General features: G+C 48.5%; 1 protein-coding gene across 4 annotated transcripts; it reads left to right on the forward strand.

Moving 5' to 3' along the window:
- Positions 1-4,683: 4,683 nt before the first annotated feature.
- LOC120498240 (carnosine N-methyltransferase 2-like) lies at positions 4,684-16,212 on the forward strand. 4 transcript variants are annotated; one of them, XM_039700740.1, is made up of 8 exons: positions 4,689-5,076; positions 7,067-7,128; positions 8,426-8,564; positions 10,051-10,103; positions 13,127-13,234; positions 13,341-13,471; positions 13,779-13,872; positions 14,890-16,212. In XM_039700740.1, exons 1-8 carry the CDS (start codon positions 5,051-5,053, stop codon positions 15,243-15,245), a joined length of 969 nt encoding a protein of 322 aa, XP_039556674.1. In that variant the 5' UTR covers positions 4,689-5,050; the 3' UTR covers positions 15,246-16,212. The 4 variants fall into 4 exon arrangements, with proteins under 4 accessions (XP_039556699.1, XP_039556693.1, XP_039556683.1 ...); XM_039700759.1 differs by lacking the exon at positions 10,051-10,103 and having other exon boundaries at positions 4,688-5,076; XM_039700749.1 differs by lacking the exon at positions 7,067-7,128 and having other exon boundaries at positions 4,688-5,076.
- Positions 16,213-18,199: the final 1,987 nt, after the last annotated feature.

Genomic DNA, 18,199 nt, shown 5'->3' on the forward strand with positions numbered 1-18,199 from the left:
AGCATTTTCTGTGTTTTGAAGCCTGGAGTGCTTTTTTGGGTACCTTAACATACTCCCAGAGCTGGAATTTTGCTGTTAAATATTTGCTAGAAGAGTTTTTTCCCCCCACATTTCACTTGACTTTAGGAGCTGGGAATTAATATAAGCACCAAATATCCTGACACTTGAGATAAAACAGTAAGAGTGGGTGCTCACTGCAGCAGGCCAAGGTGACTGGAGGTCAGGGCTGACAATTACTGTAGGACTGGAGCCCTTTTCACTGCCCCAGCATTTCTGATGCCTTGCACAGACTCCAGCAGTCTGAATGTGCTCCTGGGGCAGCTCTGTGGAGAGCTCCTGCCCTGGAGAGCAGGGCTGATCCTGCCTATGCCTCTGCCAAACCAATTCTCCTGATTTTGTCCTGCTTATTCTTAGGACAACTGTGGATTTCAAAAGAGGAGAAACAAACAAACAAAAAAAAAAAATTACCCAGAGGTTTGACTACTGAGGCTTTTCCCCACAGTTAACTGCTCCAAAGTATGGACATTTTCAGAGATTACCAGTTTGCTGAATACCATTTTCTCCCCTGTGTTCAGTCTCAAGTACCTTTTCTTTCCACAGCCTATAAAAGAAGGCTAATCCACAAACTGAAAGGCAAACCCTTTACTCTTCCTAAGCCTTGGTGCAGGGAGCAATATTCAGCAAGAAGCAATTGCACCATAACTGCTGCCCGAGGCCTGATCCCTACAGGATGAGAACTCAGCGAGTGATAAGTTTCCAAATGACCTCTGTCAGCTCCTAAAGAGAAAAAGGAAAGACAGCAGCAGCCCCTGTGAGTGGGAAAGGCCAGCTCGAGCTCAACGTGATGGGATCAAAGCGCAGCAGAGAGCAGAAAAGTGTCCTTGCATCCCCATCTAGCGGCTTTGGGTAAAATAAATCCGTGGTGCCTGGCTGGGACCGGCTCTCCTGTGCCACTGCAATCTGCTCGATGGCAGATATGCACACTGCTAAAGCTGCTGCATTAGATCTGGTTTGGTAAATGCTCCTCAGGGTTTGAGAGATGACAGAACGCCAATGGAAAAGAAGCTTTGACCCAGCTTTCAAAGAAGAGTGAATTTAGCTGTGGTTTCTCTTTTTAAGAGTGGGACAGACCAGAAAGATTCACAAAAACAGCCAAAGTCTGAAAGGTGAGCATCCCCCACTGGGCTCATGCCTGCTCTTCCACTGCTGCTTCTCTCTGCTTCCCCATGGAAATGTGGCTCATCATCCTGTGTACATCCCAAGAGATATTCCAGTTTTGTAACATATTTTGGCCTGGCAGAGTGGCTTTTCCTGGGATGCTTTGGCTGCTGGAGCACTCAGATCCCCTCAGTTCAGATGTGGTGTGATGGCTGGGCTCAGCCTTGCTTTAACAGCAGGTGAGTAAAAATAATTTAAATTCTGATCCTTCATTTCCTGTCCCCCTCAATTCATCCTCTTGAACCACAAACAGCTCTCAGGGACCAGTCTCCAGCCTTACTATTTGCAATGCTGACTTTGAGATGGGGACAAAATCTCTTTTGCTGGCAATCGCTCATGTTTTGGTACAGCAGGATTTGCAATATCTCTGTTTTGGAGAGCTGTTCCTGCTGGGTGTGCTTAATCCTGCCCATGTTGGACTCCCAGCACATGCTGCTGGCAGCAGCACAGGTACAGCCAGAGAAGTTTAAATTCCAAGTGTGTTTTCCTGGCTGAAGACGTGTGAGTTTTTGGGGGGTAAAAGGCACATTTTACCATATCTGTCTTTGCTCTCAGAGACATCTTTTCTGAATACTGGGTGGGTTGTAGAGCAAAGCTGGTCTTCACCTTGAATCAAAGAGCCTTTTTTGCAGGCAGCCACATTGGACCGTCCCTCTGCCCTTACCTTGGCTCTGTAATTACAACTACATGAGTTATGACCTCTAGTCAAACGGGTTGGAAAGGGTCATTTTAAAAGGTCTGGAAGAGCTGTACCAGGATCCAGGCTTTAATAAAGAGGCAGAAAAGTTGTGTTTAAAAAAAAAATAGCTCCAAGACGTAGACACTTCAGATTTTTTTGGGAGGTTGAACAGAAACATGTCTGGAGCCCAGCAGCAGTGAGAGCTGCTGCCCCCAGAGAGGGATGGGTTCTGCTTCTGCAGTGCCTTTTTTTCAGTATTTATCAGAAATTATGTTCTTGTTCCCATAAGAAAATGTCCTATGTAATCATATTTTAAAAAATACTGTTGCTCAAACTCCAAAATCTACTGCTGCCCAGGATTAAAGGATTAAAGAAAAACAACATTTCTTCCCTTAATTAGAAATCTTGTTGTTAACTGTCAGGAAAATGGGTGCTACAGAATTGCTGGTTGTCCTTCTCTCTACCAGGATTTGTTTGATGGAGAATAACATGTTTGCATGAAATATTTTACCTAGGAGTAAAATTTTTAGGAGAGTACAGAAACTGCAGCACTTGAGAGGATTAGTCTAGAAAACTGAAAATATCTGACTGATGAAAACATTTTCATTAAAACAGGAAGAGCTTTGCTCACAAGAAAATCAGACTTACATTACCTGAGCTTTAATTGATTCATCTAGGTGGATTTGGAAGAGTCTCGAAAAACAAAACAGTAAACATGGAATCATACACTGATTTGGGTTGGAAGGGACCTTAAAAACCATTTAGTCCTAAACCTTCTACCATCAACACTCTAAAAATGCCAAGGACCCCCTGACAATCAGCCTAGAAGCTGATTGCTATTTAGAAGGTAAATTCATGGCAATTTGATGTCAATAGCCAGGCTTTCCTGGCTGGAAGTGCAGGCCCAAGCTTGTTGTGGTGGGCTGACAGAGATGGAAAATGAGAGGGGCTCGGGGCCACGGGCAACACCAGCCCCAGACAGGCCTGTCCCGGGGAGAATGGATGACCTATTTCTGCAGGATCAGCCCAAAACTGATCTCCGGAGCCGCAGAGTGTGGGAGGAAACACAGTGGCTTTGTTTTCCTCCCCTTGCAGCCCAGCTCTGCCTTCAGCCACCCTCTCGCTGCCCAAAAATCAGCTTTTTCAGCTCGCGCGGAAAGCAGAGCCGAGAGCGGATTTAGTCACGAGCTGGGCAGAGCTGAACTGGCAGAGGGCACATCCTGCAGCAGCTGCCCACAATGTCCCGTTGTTGTGGGCAGAACAAAGGCTGCTCTTGGAGCCTAATGCCAGCCCAGGGCGGCACAGGGACACGGGGAGGGGGAGCAGCGCCCGGCGGGCGTACAAGGAGCTCCCGAGGGCTGGCAGCTCCAGGCTGCTGGACGTTTCTCCAGGGAGGTATGGCTTCCTGAGGGACCTGGCTTTGGCATGGGGGCTCAGGGGTGGTGCTGGGTGTCATAGTGACACTGGGACAGGGCAGAGGTGGCTGGGGGACACGAGGCTGCTGCGGGGACAGCGCTTGGGGCTCGGCTGGGAGGCTCCAGGTGCATCCACTGGTGCACGGTTGGTGTCTGGGGCATGGAATCTCTGGTGGGACTTATGGCTGTGTGCAGGGTCCCAGGACGAGGGAAGAGATGAGAATCTTGACTCTGTGTCATTGGTCAAGTAAAAACATTTTCAGATGCTGGGTAAACAATTCTCCAAATCACATTCCAAAGAAGCAAAACATGGAGAAGCTGAAGCTTCCCAGCTTCTCAGGAGAAAAGATCCTGGCAAAACGATCTTCCATAAATATGTCTGTGACAGGGACTGATGAGGGATTGAATGAACTGATGTAAGATCACTGCCCAGGTGGTCACACCAGGAGCCAAAGGTGCACTTTAGACCTAGCCAGGAGGTTCTGGTCTTGCCTCATCTGGAATATATTGAATATTTCGTTGAAGAGTAGCAATGCAGCTGTTTCTGGCTTAATGTGCTGCTGTGGACCTGCCTTGAGGTGGATAACTTAAATCCATCTGGAAGCTAAATCTAGTGCAAACCAAGGCAGGTCACTTGGTGGTGAAGCATCTCCACCTGAAGTCCCTGGTCTGAGGGATCTGTGTGGGGCAGGGAGTTTCTGGGGATCTCAGCATGGTGGGAGGTTTTATCTGCTCAATCTGTTCCACCAGGGGAGAACAGATTCTGGGAATTCAGGGAATGGGAGTGATGAGGAGCCTAATGCTGCTTTTCCCACCAGTGAACCTCACTTGGAAATACAAAGTCTTTAAATCCTTTCTTTTTTACATTCATGTCATTAGATTTTAGGCAAAAGGAGCACCAGTCCTGTGGGTGAAGGTAGGAGAAAAATCCAGAGGCAAGTGCAGGGAGCACCCAGGATTTTCTGTATTTCAAACAGTGACCACTGCACTTTGTGGGGACCTCCAGCCACCTCTGCCCTGGATAGCTGTCCCCAGAAATGTTTCCTTGCTTTCTAATCCCTGCGGTTTAGCAAGCAGAGTGTGAGCAGGCTGGGCTCCTGCCCCCGTCCTCGCTGCCTGTCCCCTGTCCCTTTCCTGGGGCAGGGTGCCAGGCTGCCGGGGACTGCTCGCTGGAGGTTCTGCCACTATGCCCCATTTTCCCCTGAGTCACAGACGGAAAAATCGCTTGCTCAGCTCTCCGGGCAGCCAGCGAGCTCCTCTGATCCCTGGGGAAGGCAGGGATCTCCCAGCGCATCCCCCATGCTGCAGACAGGCATGCAGGAGAGCGTTCCCTCCTGCCCCGGGCGGCCAGCGGGAAGGAGACCAGGCTCAGACACATTAAAAACTGGACAGGAACAGCCCCGCTCGGCCCGGCTCACACCCACACCCGCAGCCGCTGGGGCTCCGCAGGCTCGGAGGTGCCAGGGTGTCCCTGCGTGCTCTGCCCCGCTCCGTGCGGACGCGCCGCGAACGCCCGGCCCCGCTCGGGTTTCCCCCTGTCCCTGCCCCGCTGACGCTGCCTGTGCCCTCAGGTCCGGCAGAGCCGAGCCGAGCCGAGCCGTGCGGGGCCAGCCGGACATGCTGACCTGGCCTGGCTGAGCCCAGCCAGCCCCGCTGCCGGGAATCGCAGCGTGTCCCGGGCTGGAAGGGACCCGGGAAGAGCATCAGCATCCACAGCCCGGCACAGCATCCCCCCGGCATGGAGCCCGCTGCCGAGGTGAAGAGGTAGGTGGGCTGGGGCAGGCAGCGGGATGGTTCCCACCCGCTCTCTGTGCCTGCGAGGTGGGAGGAGCAGCAGATGTGTCCTGGGAAGGATGGGGGCTAAGGGGGAGATATTCAGCCCCTCCGCAGCCTAAGTTTAGCAATAATGAGGTTTATGAGTTATTCTTGCAATTTGTTTTCCTAAAGAAGACTTTTTCAACTAAAGAGGCTGCATCACCTAAAGTAATAATGTGACTTCCCTGCAGGTGCTGTCCATGTTGCACCCAGCTCAGTTCATGGAGGGAAGAGTTTAACCTTGCAAGCTCAGTCTTAGCTGGGAGCTGTGGCAGGACCAGCTGCCCATGGGCATCCTGCTCCCTGGCAGTCCCTGCCTCGGTCCTGCTTTGGGTGTTGGGGTCCTGGGGTAGGGCAGGACCAGCCCAAAATGTTATTTACAAATTTTAGAATCTGGTCTGGATTTTAACCAGATTTTAGAGCAAGTTCATTTGTTCCTGTTTCACCTTCCCAGCAACAAGTCAGTCTCAGAATCTAACCCCTGCCAGGAGAAATGGCAAAAGTGTCAGTGGAAGAGATCTTGGCATCATCCGTGCTGGTGAATGCTTGTGCTGAAGTCTGTCCAGGTCTCCTGGCAGGTCTCCTGGCATGGCTGGAAACACTTGACCTGTCAGAAATGGAATTCATGTCCAAAGCTGTTCCTCCCTGCACAGGAAAAGCCACGCTACCCTTCGGCATTTTAGTGGGAGATTTACACTGAAAAGCACCTTGCTGGGTTCACCCAGCTGAGGGGACAAAATAACCCTCTGCGGGCTTTGATGGGCAGAGATGGAAGGGGTTGGAGGGTTGAGTGGAAATTGGAGCCTCCAAGCTGGAGATGATGGAGGTGGGCTGGTTCTGGCCTCTTCCTGATGAGCTTCTGAGAGGTCTTTCCTGGGGAGAGGTGAGGTCAGGGTGGTGGAAGAGAGACCTTTGACATGCCCCATGGACATGAGTTACATCACTTTGGCACTGAAATCAGATGAAATCAGCTGCTCTTGCAGGACTCTGGAAGTGCCCCAGTGTCTCAGATTTCTGGGATCTCTCAGTATTTTCTTGCCTTCCTTGACCAAAGCAGTGCAGTATTTGCATGTGGCCACTTCCTTGCCACATGGCCTTTGTATCTCATACATATTTGTATCTCAAAGCCCCACTACAAACTCCCTTCTTTACTTTTCCACCTCCTGCCATGTTTTTTTCTTCACTTGGGATTTTTTTCCTTTGCAGAGGAGACTATTGGGCTGGGGTCTGCTATCTCAGACTGCTTGCCCTGAGGCATTTTCTAACAGCAAAGCCTTGGTGTGTCTGAACACATCATACAGGATATCACCCCTAAGACTTGCTGTGCATCTCGATACTGAAATGTGGTTACCCAGGAGGTGACTCTTCCCTGTGCACAGACAGCCTCATCCCAAGCCTGTCTTTGCAGAAGTGAGGTCCTTGCATCCCTTCCTTTTATCCTCACCCCTGTTTTATGCATGAGGCACGTTGTCAAAGGAAAATGAAGAAAGGGAAATGTCAGTCTGATGCCTTCAGCGGCAATGGCTGGTCAATGGTTCTGCAGGGGTGTGAAAACTTCCTCAGCACATCTCAGACAAACACTGGAGCAGTGGCCAGTTGTGGATGCCCCATCCCTGGAAGTGTCCAAGGCCAGCTTGGACAGGCCTTGGCGCAACCTGGGATAGTGGAAGGTGTTCCTGTCCCTGGCAGGTGATTGGAGCAAGATGAGCTTTGAGGTCCCTTCCAACCAAACTCTTTTATTGACTCTAGGATTCTATGGCTATGATCAGCTACAAAGAAGTTTTGGCTTTCTGTAGTAAAATAGAACAAAATGAATTATGGATTATCAGGAGAGGAAAGTTTGTCCTGGAGCATCTTCCCTTTGTTCTGCATTTTCAGTGCAGCTTCAAAAAAGCATACAGGTTCTTCAAATAACTGAAGTGCTATACTTTCCTTACAGGAATAGTTTCCCCAGCATGAACTTTGAAGCTGAGATTCTGACAACACCACACGATAATTCAGGTATTTGGGAGAAAAAAAAAAGAAAAAAAGAAATTAAAGTAAAATGCCCACTCAGGTTGCTATCACTACAAACATGTTTTAATTCTTTTGGAGTCAGAGATTGTTAAAAAAAAAAAAAAAGACAAAGAAGGAGGATGGTAAACTGACTGCAATTCAGGTGATTTCAGGTTTATGTTAGGGGAGAGTTCACAGTGTTGAGGATAGATATGGATGTGTTTACCTCCAACAGGGCTGCACCAGGAACACAGCTGCCAAGGACATGTGCTTTTGGAAACAGCAGAGGCATTCAATTTGAGATTGCAGTGTCCTGGATGAGACATACATGGTTCTCTTATTAGTGGTGACTAAAATCCGGTGATAAAAATGCAACTCCTTGAAAGGCAAAAATGAGGATGAAGATATTCTACCAAGTCCTGTCCTTCATCCTCATTTCATTTAAGAGGAATAGCTAATGTTTTCCCCATTGAATGATGCCTTTCAGCATTGATCTGAGACAGACCCAGCACAGCAGGGCATCCTCTCTTAGTCCTGCCATTGCTCCTCAGCCCTGAGCAGCTGGCCAGAGCCCGTGCCCTGGCAGCTGCCCTGTCTTTAGGATGGAACAGCAGGAAAGGGAGACTGTGCAATAATTGCTTGGAACCCCTTGAGTATCCCTGGGGTTTGGCTCAGAGAGAGAGACCTTGGTGTCAGTCACCCACATTTGAACAGGAGCCCAGTGAAATGTTTTGCCATCAGTTGCCCTCCTGGCCACGAGCTGCAGGTCCCAGCAGGGAATTCCCCTCCCTGGCAGCCCATTTCAGCCCCCTGCTGTCCAGAGTCACTAGTGAGAGGCACAGGGTGGACTATTTTTGCTTCAGCTGCAGGTGGCAGTGTTTGTGTTGCATCACCCCACCTGGGAGGTGTGCCAGGAGCTGCCCCCTCAGTCACACTGTCCAGCACGGGCACCAGGGACAAACCCACCCTGTGACTCCCTTCACCTTTTTTTAGTCTTCCAGAAAACCCCTCCAGTTCCATCCGTTGCAAACAGAGCTCCTCACATCTGGCTAAACATTTTGGAGACATTTTCCTCAGGCTGTCCTGTAATGATGAGTCACTTGGCAATCATGCTGATATCAAAGGGTGCCAAGAATAATTTTTGAGCCCTGAGTGTAAACAGGTTGGAAAGTGCATCCTCTGCATCGTTGTCCCAAATCCCTGGCTCCTGTTGGGTTAGGTTGGGTTCCTCCCATGAGGTAAGTGCTTTGACCCTTCACATGCCTCAAAACCTCTAACATGCAACCCATGTTTGTCTCCCAAGAGCTCTACATGATCCCTTCCATGAGGAGCCTCACAGCTGAGGAGTATGTGGAGGCCTTCAAGTCATTCTTGGAGCACTCAACGGAGCACCAGTGCATGGATGAGTTCAACAAGGAACAAATGCCCACCATCGTGGCTGGGTAAGGAGCACGTCCCCCGAGCTGGGAAAGCCATCTGTCATCCTGGGAGTCAGCAGAAACTTCTAAGGATTTTTTTTGGGCAGGAATGAACTTTAAATGCTTTTCAGTTTTAAATCCCCTACAAGCGGTCTTTAGGATATTCTGTTTAATGACTCCAGAGTATGTGCTGTTTCAATTAATACACGGTGCTGCCTCAGCTTATGTTAAGGAAAGACTCAAGACCTCATTCTCATGTCCATCTCTTTCCATTAGCTGCTTTTCCCAGGATTAAAGTTAGGGTTTTTTGGTTGTTTGGGTTTTTTTTTTTTCTGAAAGAAAGCTCTCTTGTGCTCTCTCCCGGCTTTTGGGACTTCATCACATCCATCTAAACAGAAACGCATCTCTAATTCTCTCCTAGTGGCTAATCTGTGGTTTTCCAGTCCCCTAAGACCTCCTTATTCCTACCCTAAGTCGATTTGCATTGCTTAAGTACCAAATGATAATCAGTTTTGTAAAGTATTGATTTAATATCTTAAGGCTGGATAACTGCAGACAGCTTCAGAACAGCCGAGATCCAAAGCACAAGAAAGTTCTTTTAAATCTGAGTAATTTTTGGATGCTATAGGAACTGAGAAAAAAAGGTTAGGCAGGCAAATTTTTATTCTACAGATCAGATATATATATATAAAATCAACAACAGAATAATAATCATTAAATATTATGTTAAGACATTTTAATTGTGAATTTAAATAATGGATAAAATTGTGGCTTTCCATGATGCTGATTTTGGGTTTGTCAAAGGGTCTTGACCCTCATTAGGACTAAGGCCCCTGGACTTGCTCACACCCTTCTGGACTTGCTGCTCATCCCACTCTTGTGGAATCATTACTGTGGTGCCTTCTGAGTGCTTGGGAAACTCAATCCCTCAGCTGTTATTAAGTATTCTGCCAAGAAACATGTGACTGGAGTAATTTAATAAGCAATTTTTCTAAGATAAAACAATTAGCAACAATTCAGACCCTCCTCCCAATTTCAGTCCAAGATTAATGTTGATAAGAGATGATTTCCAGTCACCTGGATATCCTCATGGCTTTGTTTTTTCTGGGTATTTATATCCAATATTCCCTCCTGAGGCTGCTGAGGTTTTTCCCAGCTCACCCTGTCCCTGCTTCCCCAGCAGTGCCATCCCAGTCAGGAACAGCCCCTTTTCCCTGGGTTTCCCAGAGGCTTTTTTTGCCAGTCACTGCCTGAAGAAATCTCCTTGGCAAAGGGTGAGAAACCCTGCACCATGGTGCCTACTGTACTTTGAAATATGAGCTGGCTGAGCCATTGGTTATCACCAGGCTCAAAAGGGGTGACCAAATTTCTGTCCCAATTCATGTGCATAACACGAAAATTTCCAGGCTGAGGCGTCATCCAAGGTGTAAGATTGAAAGCATGAAGTGGTGTGACACAGTGTGGGTAAGTAATTGTATTTATTTATTTATATGTGTATTTATCCTTTCAGTCTGGGTGCTGGAAAATCGACCCTCAGCGTTCTGGGAGTTGGGAGTGGCACAGGTGAGGAGTGTGGGGATGGGGCACGGGGGGAAGGAGACAATTGGATAATTGGGCACTGAGGATACTCAGACATTAATGGCAGCACTTCCCACTGAAGCACAGAAGGGCAGAAGGAAGAGTGGAGCTGGGATAAGAGGAGTGCTCCTTCCCTTCCTTCCCTCTCATCTCCCTTCTGAAATGCTGCTGCTCAGATCTTTCTGGGCAGTGAGAAATGAGTGATTTTAGCTTAGTTTCTGCCTCTTGGTGACTCTCACCTCATTTCATTTGCCTCAAAGTAAGGACTCCTCCTTCTACTTAGGTACAAGAGCATCTTCAAACCTTGTTGGAGAGAATTAGAGACATTGGAGAGGTTCTTTCCACCCAAAATCCTGCCTTAGACTGTCCCCCCTGAAGGGATGTCTCCTTTTGCTTTACTTTTAGGGATCCCAGAGGCCAAGGCTGGGCAGTGCCCTGCTCTCAGTAGTGCAAAACCACCTGGCCATAACCATTAGCTGATGAAAAGCTGCATCAGCTTTTTCCAGACATGTTTCTTTGTTACTGCTGTGTTTTTACCCAGTGATAAGTAGGGTTTAACTGCAAATGATATTTTTCCCCAGAGAGAAACCCATCCTTTGGAAAAATAGCTTTAAAGTTGTTCTAAATGCATTTGTGCTTAAAAAAAGCCAAAACAACAAAACAAAAAAAGTGGTGAGCAGCCAACTTTGCTCCTAGGGAAACTGGGAGAAAATAAAGAGTAGAGAAAAGAAGCAGTGGTTTGATTTGTCAGAGTTTACTTCAGCTTTGAAAAGTATTTTCAGCTGAATTTTAAGTGCTAATACTTTCAAATGAAAGCATTTTTCTCACTTTTTTTGGTTTTGTTTTCCTGAGTAAGAGAAAATTAGCATTTGATTGTTTTCCCCAACTGGGAATATGTTGGAGCATATGAGAAACCAAGCAGGAAGAAATGATTCAGTTCTCAATTACCCTCTATTTTCATTAAGTAATATAAAACAGAAATTCTGACTCCACAAAAGCACAAGGGGGAAATGAACTTTTAGCATCGTCCTTAATTTTCCTTATGTCCTCTTCAGAGGAGGTTTTAATGGAAAAATAAACCCTTTAAAATACCCTGTGTTTCCTGGGTGAGTGCCCCTCACAGATGCCAGGACAGGGGTCCAGACCTGCACCCCCCACCCCCAGCTTGCCCATGTGTGCAAGAGCTGGGGCTGGGCAGGGAGTGAGCTGGGATGGCACAGAGCAAAAGGTTATATCTGATCCCTGACCTTTTCAGAGGTGGGCTCTGGTTTCACAGAGCCCCCAGAATTAGTTTAGTTGATGAAAATATTAATGGGGATTAGTGGCCGAATCACATCCTGAAAGCCTCTGTGTGGTCCAAATCACGTTTTCTCACTCACCCCACGTTTGCTCATGGCTGGCTGAACTCTGAGCTGGAACTTTCCAGTTGCAGAGAGGTTCCAGTCCCTCCAGCACTGTCCCAGCCTTGCTGTGGGCAGTGCTGGAGGGTTGCTGCTGGCAGGGAAAGCTGCAGCAGAGAAATTCCTGCCCTGGAGTGCTGTTATTTTACTGCTTGTTTTTACAGACAGCCTGGTGGAAGATGTTGTTATCTGCTCTTGCAAACACTGCATTAAGGAATTTTACAGAGGTGGAGTGAAAAAAACTCCAAACTTCAGCAGCTTTTAAGACATCCACCTGCTGTTAATGTAACATTTGGCTCCATCGGTGGCTCCAGGGCATGGGGCAGCGATGCTCTGCCTCTGGCCCTGCCCCAAGCCTGCAGGCAGCTCTAAGGGCTGCTGCTCCCCAAGCCAGGCACTTACACACTGCCATCTAGGACTGTCACAAATGATCCAGCTGCTTGCTATTGGGATCTGCCTTCCTGTTAGCAGTGTTGGTCCCTGTACCTTCAATGGGTGCAGCCTCAGCCTCCTCCCTGGAGCCTTTGGCCTGCTGCCACTGCATTCCTCACGGGCCTGGGGTATTTTTAATCCAATTTCAAAGGACTCCTCCTTCCTGGGATGTCCCAGTAGTGCTGGCATGGCTGGTATTTCCTTCCCTGAATTCTATGTACTGCAGCACCTGCCAAGGATGACAGCTCTTCCCTGGTACATCAGCTGAAAGAGCAGGGAGGATGCAGGATCTCCTGTCAAGACCTCTCTGCGTGACATTTGCAACGCCAGGGCTATTTTTAGGCAGATACAGACAGGATTCTTGCAGAGGTCTCATCAAGGTGGTCACATCTGCTGTTTATTTACATGGTTTGAAGTGATCCAGGGGCACTCATACACTTGGCATTTCTGGGTAGTAAGCACCATGTCCTGTATCACTTCAGAAGAGGCTGGAAATTTCCTAGAACAGGAGGACAGACTGCTGCTTGCTCCTCCAGAGCTCACACAGCAGCACAGGAGCACCAACAGCTAAATTTGCAGGGCACTTCCACACAAACAAATGAGTCTCTACCTGTATTTCCAAGATAACCATCAGTTAATTGGTGCCCTGGGCTGAGACCATGTGGAGAATCCCCAAAGAGGGAGGATCCAGGATACTGCACGTCAGTGGGTCTTTTCTCTTGTGGGGCAGTTCCCCAGGTGTTGGGGCTGTGTCACAGCAGCCACTGTGCCCCTGTGGCAGCTCCAAAGCCGTGGGCCACCCCATGCAGCTGTGTCAGCTGCCTCCTTGCACCATTCAAACTTTGTGGGGTTGTTGAAACCTGTTTCATAGTTATTTTTGTAAACAGTGAGCTGTGATTCCTGTGGCCTGTCTGTCCCACAACCCAGGGTATTGCCATTAGCAGGTTTCTGTGCTGCTGCTTGTCTCTGCCTTGTTCTCAGGCTCCTCTGTACCCCTCTGAGCAGTACAGTACCATGGTAGGATTGTCACCAGGCTGTGCCACCTCATGAGCCACAAAGCAGAACATGCCTCACTTCTGCTGGGGGATTTCCTGGCAGGAGTGGTGGCTCTGCACTGGCATCCTTCCATTGCATTTACCTGCTTTCTAAAGTAGTGAATTTCTGTTTATTGAATAGGTGAGCAGGATTTGAAAATGATCAGGATACTGCAGGCTGTGCACCCAGGGGTCTTTATTGACAATGAGATTGTGGAGCCCAACCCACAGCACGTGGCAGCTTACAAAGGTAAGGCTACACCTGCTGCCTGGGTTATAGCAAGGACCATCCATCTGAATGATGAGTTTTTCTGCTTTTTATGAAATTCAGGGTTTTCTCCTACTTTTTGAAACAGAGCTGGTGAGTCAAGCTCCAGACCTGCAGAATGTTTCTTTTATTTGGCACCAGCTCACTTCCTTGGAGTATGAACAGCAGGTGAAGGAGAGAGGCACACATAAGAAATTTGACTTCATCCATATGATCCAGGTAATGGCCATTTCTTTAACACAGGGCTGTTGGATTTAACTACCCCCTTCAGTTCTGCTCCACGCTTGGATTTATGACCAGAGCTGAGCACTGCTCTCCCACAGCAATTCTGCAGAAGCTCTACAAACACCAAAGCTGGCAATGCTCAGTGCTGTGAGGTGTCCCTAAATGGGCAGGTGCAATCAGGAAAGGCTGGCAAGCATCTGGAACAGAATTTAAAACACCTCTAAAAGAAAGGGTTTAAGCCTTTGGAGGGTCATTGCACCGTGGAGGAAGAATAATGGCTGTGTGTCACTGTCTCTTCTAGATGCTGTATCGTGTGGAGGATATTCCCAGTACTATCAAGTTTTTCCACAGCTGCCTCGACCATCATGGCAAACTCCTGATCATAATTTTGTCAGGTAAGGGAGACCTTGTATTTTTTTTGCTCCATTGCTGGAGTTTTGAAGAGCTTTGAAGTTTGAGAGCCACAAATATTTATCTGGTGATGTCAGTGGTGCTTATTCTATAGTAAATAACTAAAAAAAATTGCTGGATTTCATATGGAAAATGTAATTTTGGGCTTAGCCTTGGACCCCAGTGTCTGATGGGGCCACTTAGGCACAGCCTTTGTGCTCTTGCTCCCCTGCTTGTGGAATTGATGTAGTAGAGAGAAGGGTGGCTGTCCATGAATGAGGGTCCATCCTTCCTCATGGTGAAATCAGCACTGCAAAAACACAACCTGAGCTCTGGGTGGACTCATCCTTAGGGTTCTTTGTACAGCAATGACCCACAGCCCAGAAGGACAGCAGATGCTGCTGAGAGCTGCAGGCTTTATGGCAGGACACGAAAAAAGAGGCACAACATGATGGCACTTCTTAAAAGAATTGAGTGTTTCATCCCTTGGCGCCATTCATGAATCCCCAGCTCACGGTGTGGTGGGAAAAGCACAAATTCCCATGTTCCCCATAAAAACTGCCTCTCCCATTGCCTGTAGGCTGTTTCCCTTGCTGTCTGGGGCTGCTTTTTGAGGTATGTCTTATTCAAAGAGCACTTACAATTGAGGTTTGATGTGAAAACATCTGCACTGCTTTGGCCAAGGCACAGTTAAGAGGCAGCACGGGATGTTGGGGCTCAGCACATTGGTACCTCTGTGTGTGTACATTGGTACCTCTGTGTGTATCCTTCCTTCTGGGCAAATTCAGTGCTGGAGACATCTCCTAGGAGTTTTGTTTAAGCAGGGCAGTTTTGGAGGAAGGGTTGAGGGAAAGCAGGGTTTTATGAGGCGCAGATATTTATAAGTAGTCTCGAGGAGGGGTAAAGCTCTCCTCATGCCCTGTCAAGGCTGGACCAGCAGTGAGGGAGCTTTTCCACCTCGTTTCATAGCTGGTGTTGACTGCCTTGGCTTTTCCATAATAAATTTCCCTGGTGGCCTGCAGACAGCAGCGGCTGGGCCAGCCTGTGGAGGAAGCACAGGGACTGCCTGCCCGCCACCGACAGCGGCCACTACATCACCTGCAGCGGCATCACCGAGGTGCTGCAGGGGCTGGGGGTGCAGCACCGCGTCTACGAGCTGCCCTCGGGCTGGGACATCACCGAGTGCTTCGCCGAGGGGGACGCGGAGGGCGGCCGCATGATGGATTTCCTGACGGGCACCAAGAACTTCCTGGGCACGGCCCCGGCGGCGCTGCGGCGGCGGCTGCGGGAGGCGCTGCGCCAGCCCGAGTGCAGCAGCACCCGGGACGGCAGGGTCATCTTCAGCAACAACCTCAGCATGATCGTCGTGGACTCCTAGAGCCACGGCTTGTGGCTTGTTGTGAACAGCGTGCATCCCGCCTGTGCTTTCGCTGGGACTGGCACTGCTCTGTGGGGTGGCGGCAGGTTTGCTCGCCCACAGAGGAGCCTGCGCGGCCTTGGCGGCCGTGAGGGAGGCAGCCAGGTACAGACCTATGCTCCACTGTGATGCCTTCTGCCCCAGCCGGGCCGCCACAAACTGATTCCTCGTGAAGGCTGGCCTAGAACAGAGCTAAAGAATGAAGTAGGGATTTATTAGGAGGCCTCCATGGATCCACCTTGGGCAGCGCAAGAGCCCAGCCAGGGCTGCACCCAAGATGAACCAAAATGGTCACAAAATGCACGAGTGCTCACGGGGTCTCTCACTTTTATAAGTTCTGCTCCATTTGCAGATTGGAGTGAATTGCCAATCACAGCTTTAGCCCATGAAGTCCCATCCTTCTTGTTTTTCTCTCTTCAGCCGATGTTTGATCTCTTGGGCCTGAGATTTGGATCATTTGTCCTTGGTCCCCAGCTAGAAAAAGAATTGTTTTGTCTGCCTCTCTCTGTGAAGAGAGCTCACCATCCCCTAATACGAAGCTCAAAAGTTCACACTAAAGCAACACAGAATCTGAAAACTATAAAAGCTAAAACCTGAGGCATCACCAGGACAAAACCACCAAGATGTCCCATCTGCTTTGCACCCAGGTAATGTCACTGCACCCAGGCCCGAGCTGTAAGTTGCTCTGCACTAGGCTATTTCACGTGGTTTTATTGGCACAGACATTTACTGCCCCAAGTCTCTCAGCATCTCACGACATAAATTCTTAAAAATTTAGTCTTAAAAATTTATCAGCCTTTTTGTTTGGAGAATATTTTGGAACCCAGGATGATACTTGCCCTGTGCTCTTTCAGGCAGACATTAATTTTGTTACTTTCTTACTACTGTTTGTCTCCATATAAAATAAAAGCAATCTTAAAACAAAAAAGTCACATTTGGTTCTGCACACGTGGGATTATAGAAAATGAAGAGCAAAGAGGTCATTGAGTTAAAAACCAAAAAATATGCAAAGTACCATTTTATGGAAGGCTTTAAGGGTTTCTTGTAAGTGAGAAAGATGAGCCTGAGGATGTGGAAGAGCTGGGAGAGGGCTGCAGCTTGTCCTTGTGCTGCAGCCCTGGGAGGAACCTTGGCTCTCTTGGAGCAGCATCACTGCAGCACAGCAAAACAGCACTAAAATGGGATGTATGTGGTTAATATAGGTAAGTTAAGACTATTTCCCAAGGGCCTGAGCTGTTCAGAGAGCTGGAGGAGGTGCTGCCAGGGCAGCCAGCTCCAAAGGGAGATGCCACTCAGGATGCCAGTGAAGTCTGGTTCTGCATTGGACACCGTGGTGCTGTGCAGACCTCAGACTGAGCACATGGGGAAGCTGCCTGCAGTGCCAGCAGCCTCACTGCAAACAGCTCCAAGGGGGGAAAACCCAGCTCAGGTGGGAAATACCTGCAGGCACAGAAGCCCTCTGTCTCTGGGTCTGATTTTTCCATGCTTAAGCTGGGTAGGACACACCTGTGTGCACCTGGAGGGGCTCAGGTGGGGGTGTGGTGTGGGTCAAATGGCTTCTTCCAGCACCATGAGCACGTGGGTGGTCACACTGGCTTGTAAGACATTCCATGTCCCTGTCACCCAGAGTCCTGCTGATCCTGCTAAAACTGTCCCACCCCACCCAGCTGAATGCAGTTACTGCCAGGGGCAGCATCACCCTGAAAAGGTAATGAACCCATGAAGTCCTTGTGTCTCCACTCTGGTTTTTCGGGTACTTTTTTAGGTTTGGGTTTTATCATATATTTTTGAAATGCAGCCATTTCTCCTGAAACTACTGTAACAGGAAAAATGAACAAAATAATGGGAAAACAGCAGCATGATATCATCTCCCTGGCAGGACTGAGGCACCCTGGCCTGCAAGTACTATTGCAGTCAGTTCCAGAAACGTCAGTCAAGACTGGACAGCCTCCTCCAGAGTACCCCATACCTGTGCACAAGCTTTTCCCTTTGATCCATCCTATTGTTTATTCCACAGGCATCCCCTCTGCTGGTGCTGGCTCCCAGCACGGGGCAGGGAGTGAGCAGCTGGGCTGCTGGACAGGATCTCAGCACTGCTCCCATCAGTGCTCTCCTTCCACCATGAATTCCCATGGTTTATTTCCAATCAGCAGTGGTTGCTCTGTCTCTGCCTGGTGGATTAAGATGAAAAACAAAAGGTGCCATGAAACAGGCTTGCTTTTCAAGCTTCAAAGATCTCTGTCTCTTCCTGGTAGATTAAGATGAAAACAAAAGGTGCCATGAAACAGGCTTGCTTTTCAAGCTTCAAAGAAAAATCTGCCTGTTAGTCTTTGCAGAAATTTGGCACAATACAGGTTTGCCCAGATCTTCCCCAGCCCAAGAGGTTTTCCACCCCTGCACAGACAGACACATTTCCAATAAGCAGATACTCAGCAAGACCCAATTGTGAGCACAGAATTTGCCCACATTATTGTAAATCAATGTGCAAATGCTCAAAAAAAGGGAGCACTTCAAAGCAGACTGTTTAGTGACAGGCTGGGGAGATGAAACAGGGCACCCCATTAAAAACACAGCTGATCAATGATTTATGTGTAATTTTTCCTTTGATTCTTCAAAAGCAAGTAGTTTATCAACAACTCTGCGTGTACACTTGGAATAAATAGCATCCTAAGTGTCCCATTTGTTTGTATATTTATTCTTTGGTGAACGTGCTGTTTAATAACTACTTGTTTTGCTTTCTAAAAGACGTTCTTCTCCCATGCAGAATTTCAGACTGTGCTTCCCCAGCAACAGGAGTGTGGCCACGAGAGGGCTGCAGCAGCCAGCGGAATAAATCCACCTCAATCCACCTCCCAAAGCTCTGGAAATGCTGAGCTGAAGCAGCAGAACCAGACATTCAGGCAGACAAATGCATT

Source organism: Passer montanus, unplaced genomic scaffold (assembly GCF_014805655.1).
Source record: "Passer montanus isolate IOZ18808 unplaced genomic scaffold, ASM1480565v1 scaffold1, whole genome shotgun sequence".
Classification (NCBI taxonomy): domain Eukaryota; kingdom Metazoa; phylum Chordata; class Aves; order Passeriformes; family Passeridae; genus Passer; species Passer montanus.

What these genes read in the sequence shown, in the direction of transcription:
- LOC120498240 (XM_039700740.1), top strand. Translation starts at nt 5,051, where the DNA reads ATGGAGCCCGCTGCCGAGGTGAAGAG. An exon ending in ATGCCCACCATCGTGGCTGG is followed by an intron (nt 8,565 to 10,050) that starts GTAAGGAGCACG and finishes TTATCCTTTCAG; the next exon opens with TCTGGGTGCTGGAAAATCGA. An exon ending in CCTGATCATAATTTTGTCAG is followed by an intron (nt 13,873 to 14,889) that starts GTAAGGGAGACC and finishes GGTGGCCTGCAG; the next exon opens with ACAGCAGCGGCTGGGCCAGC.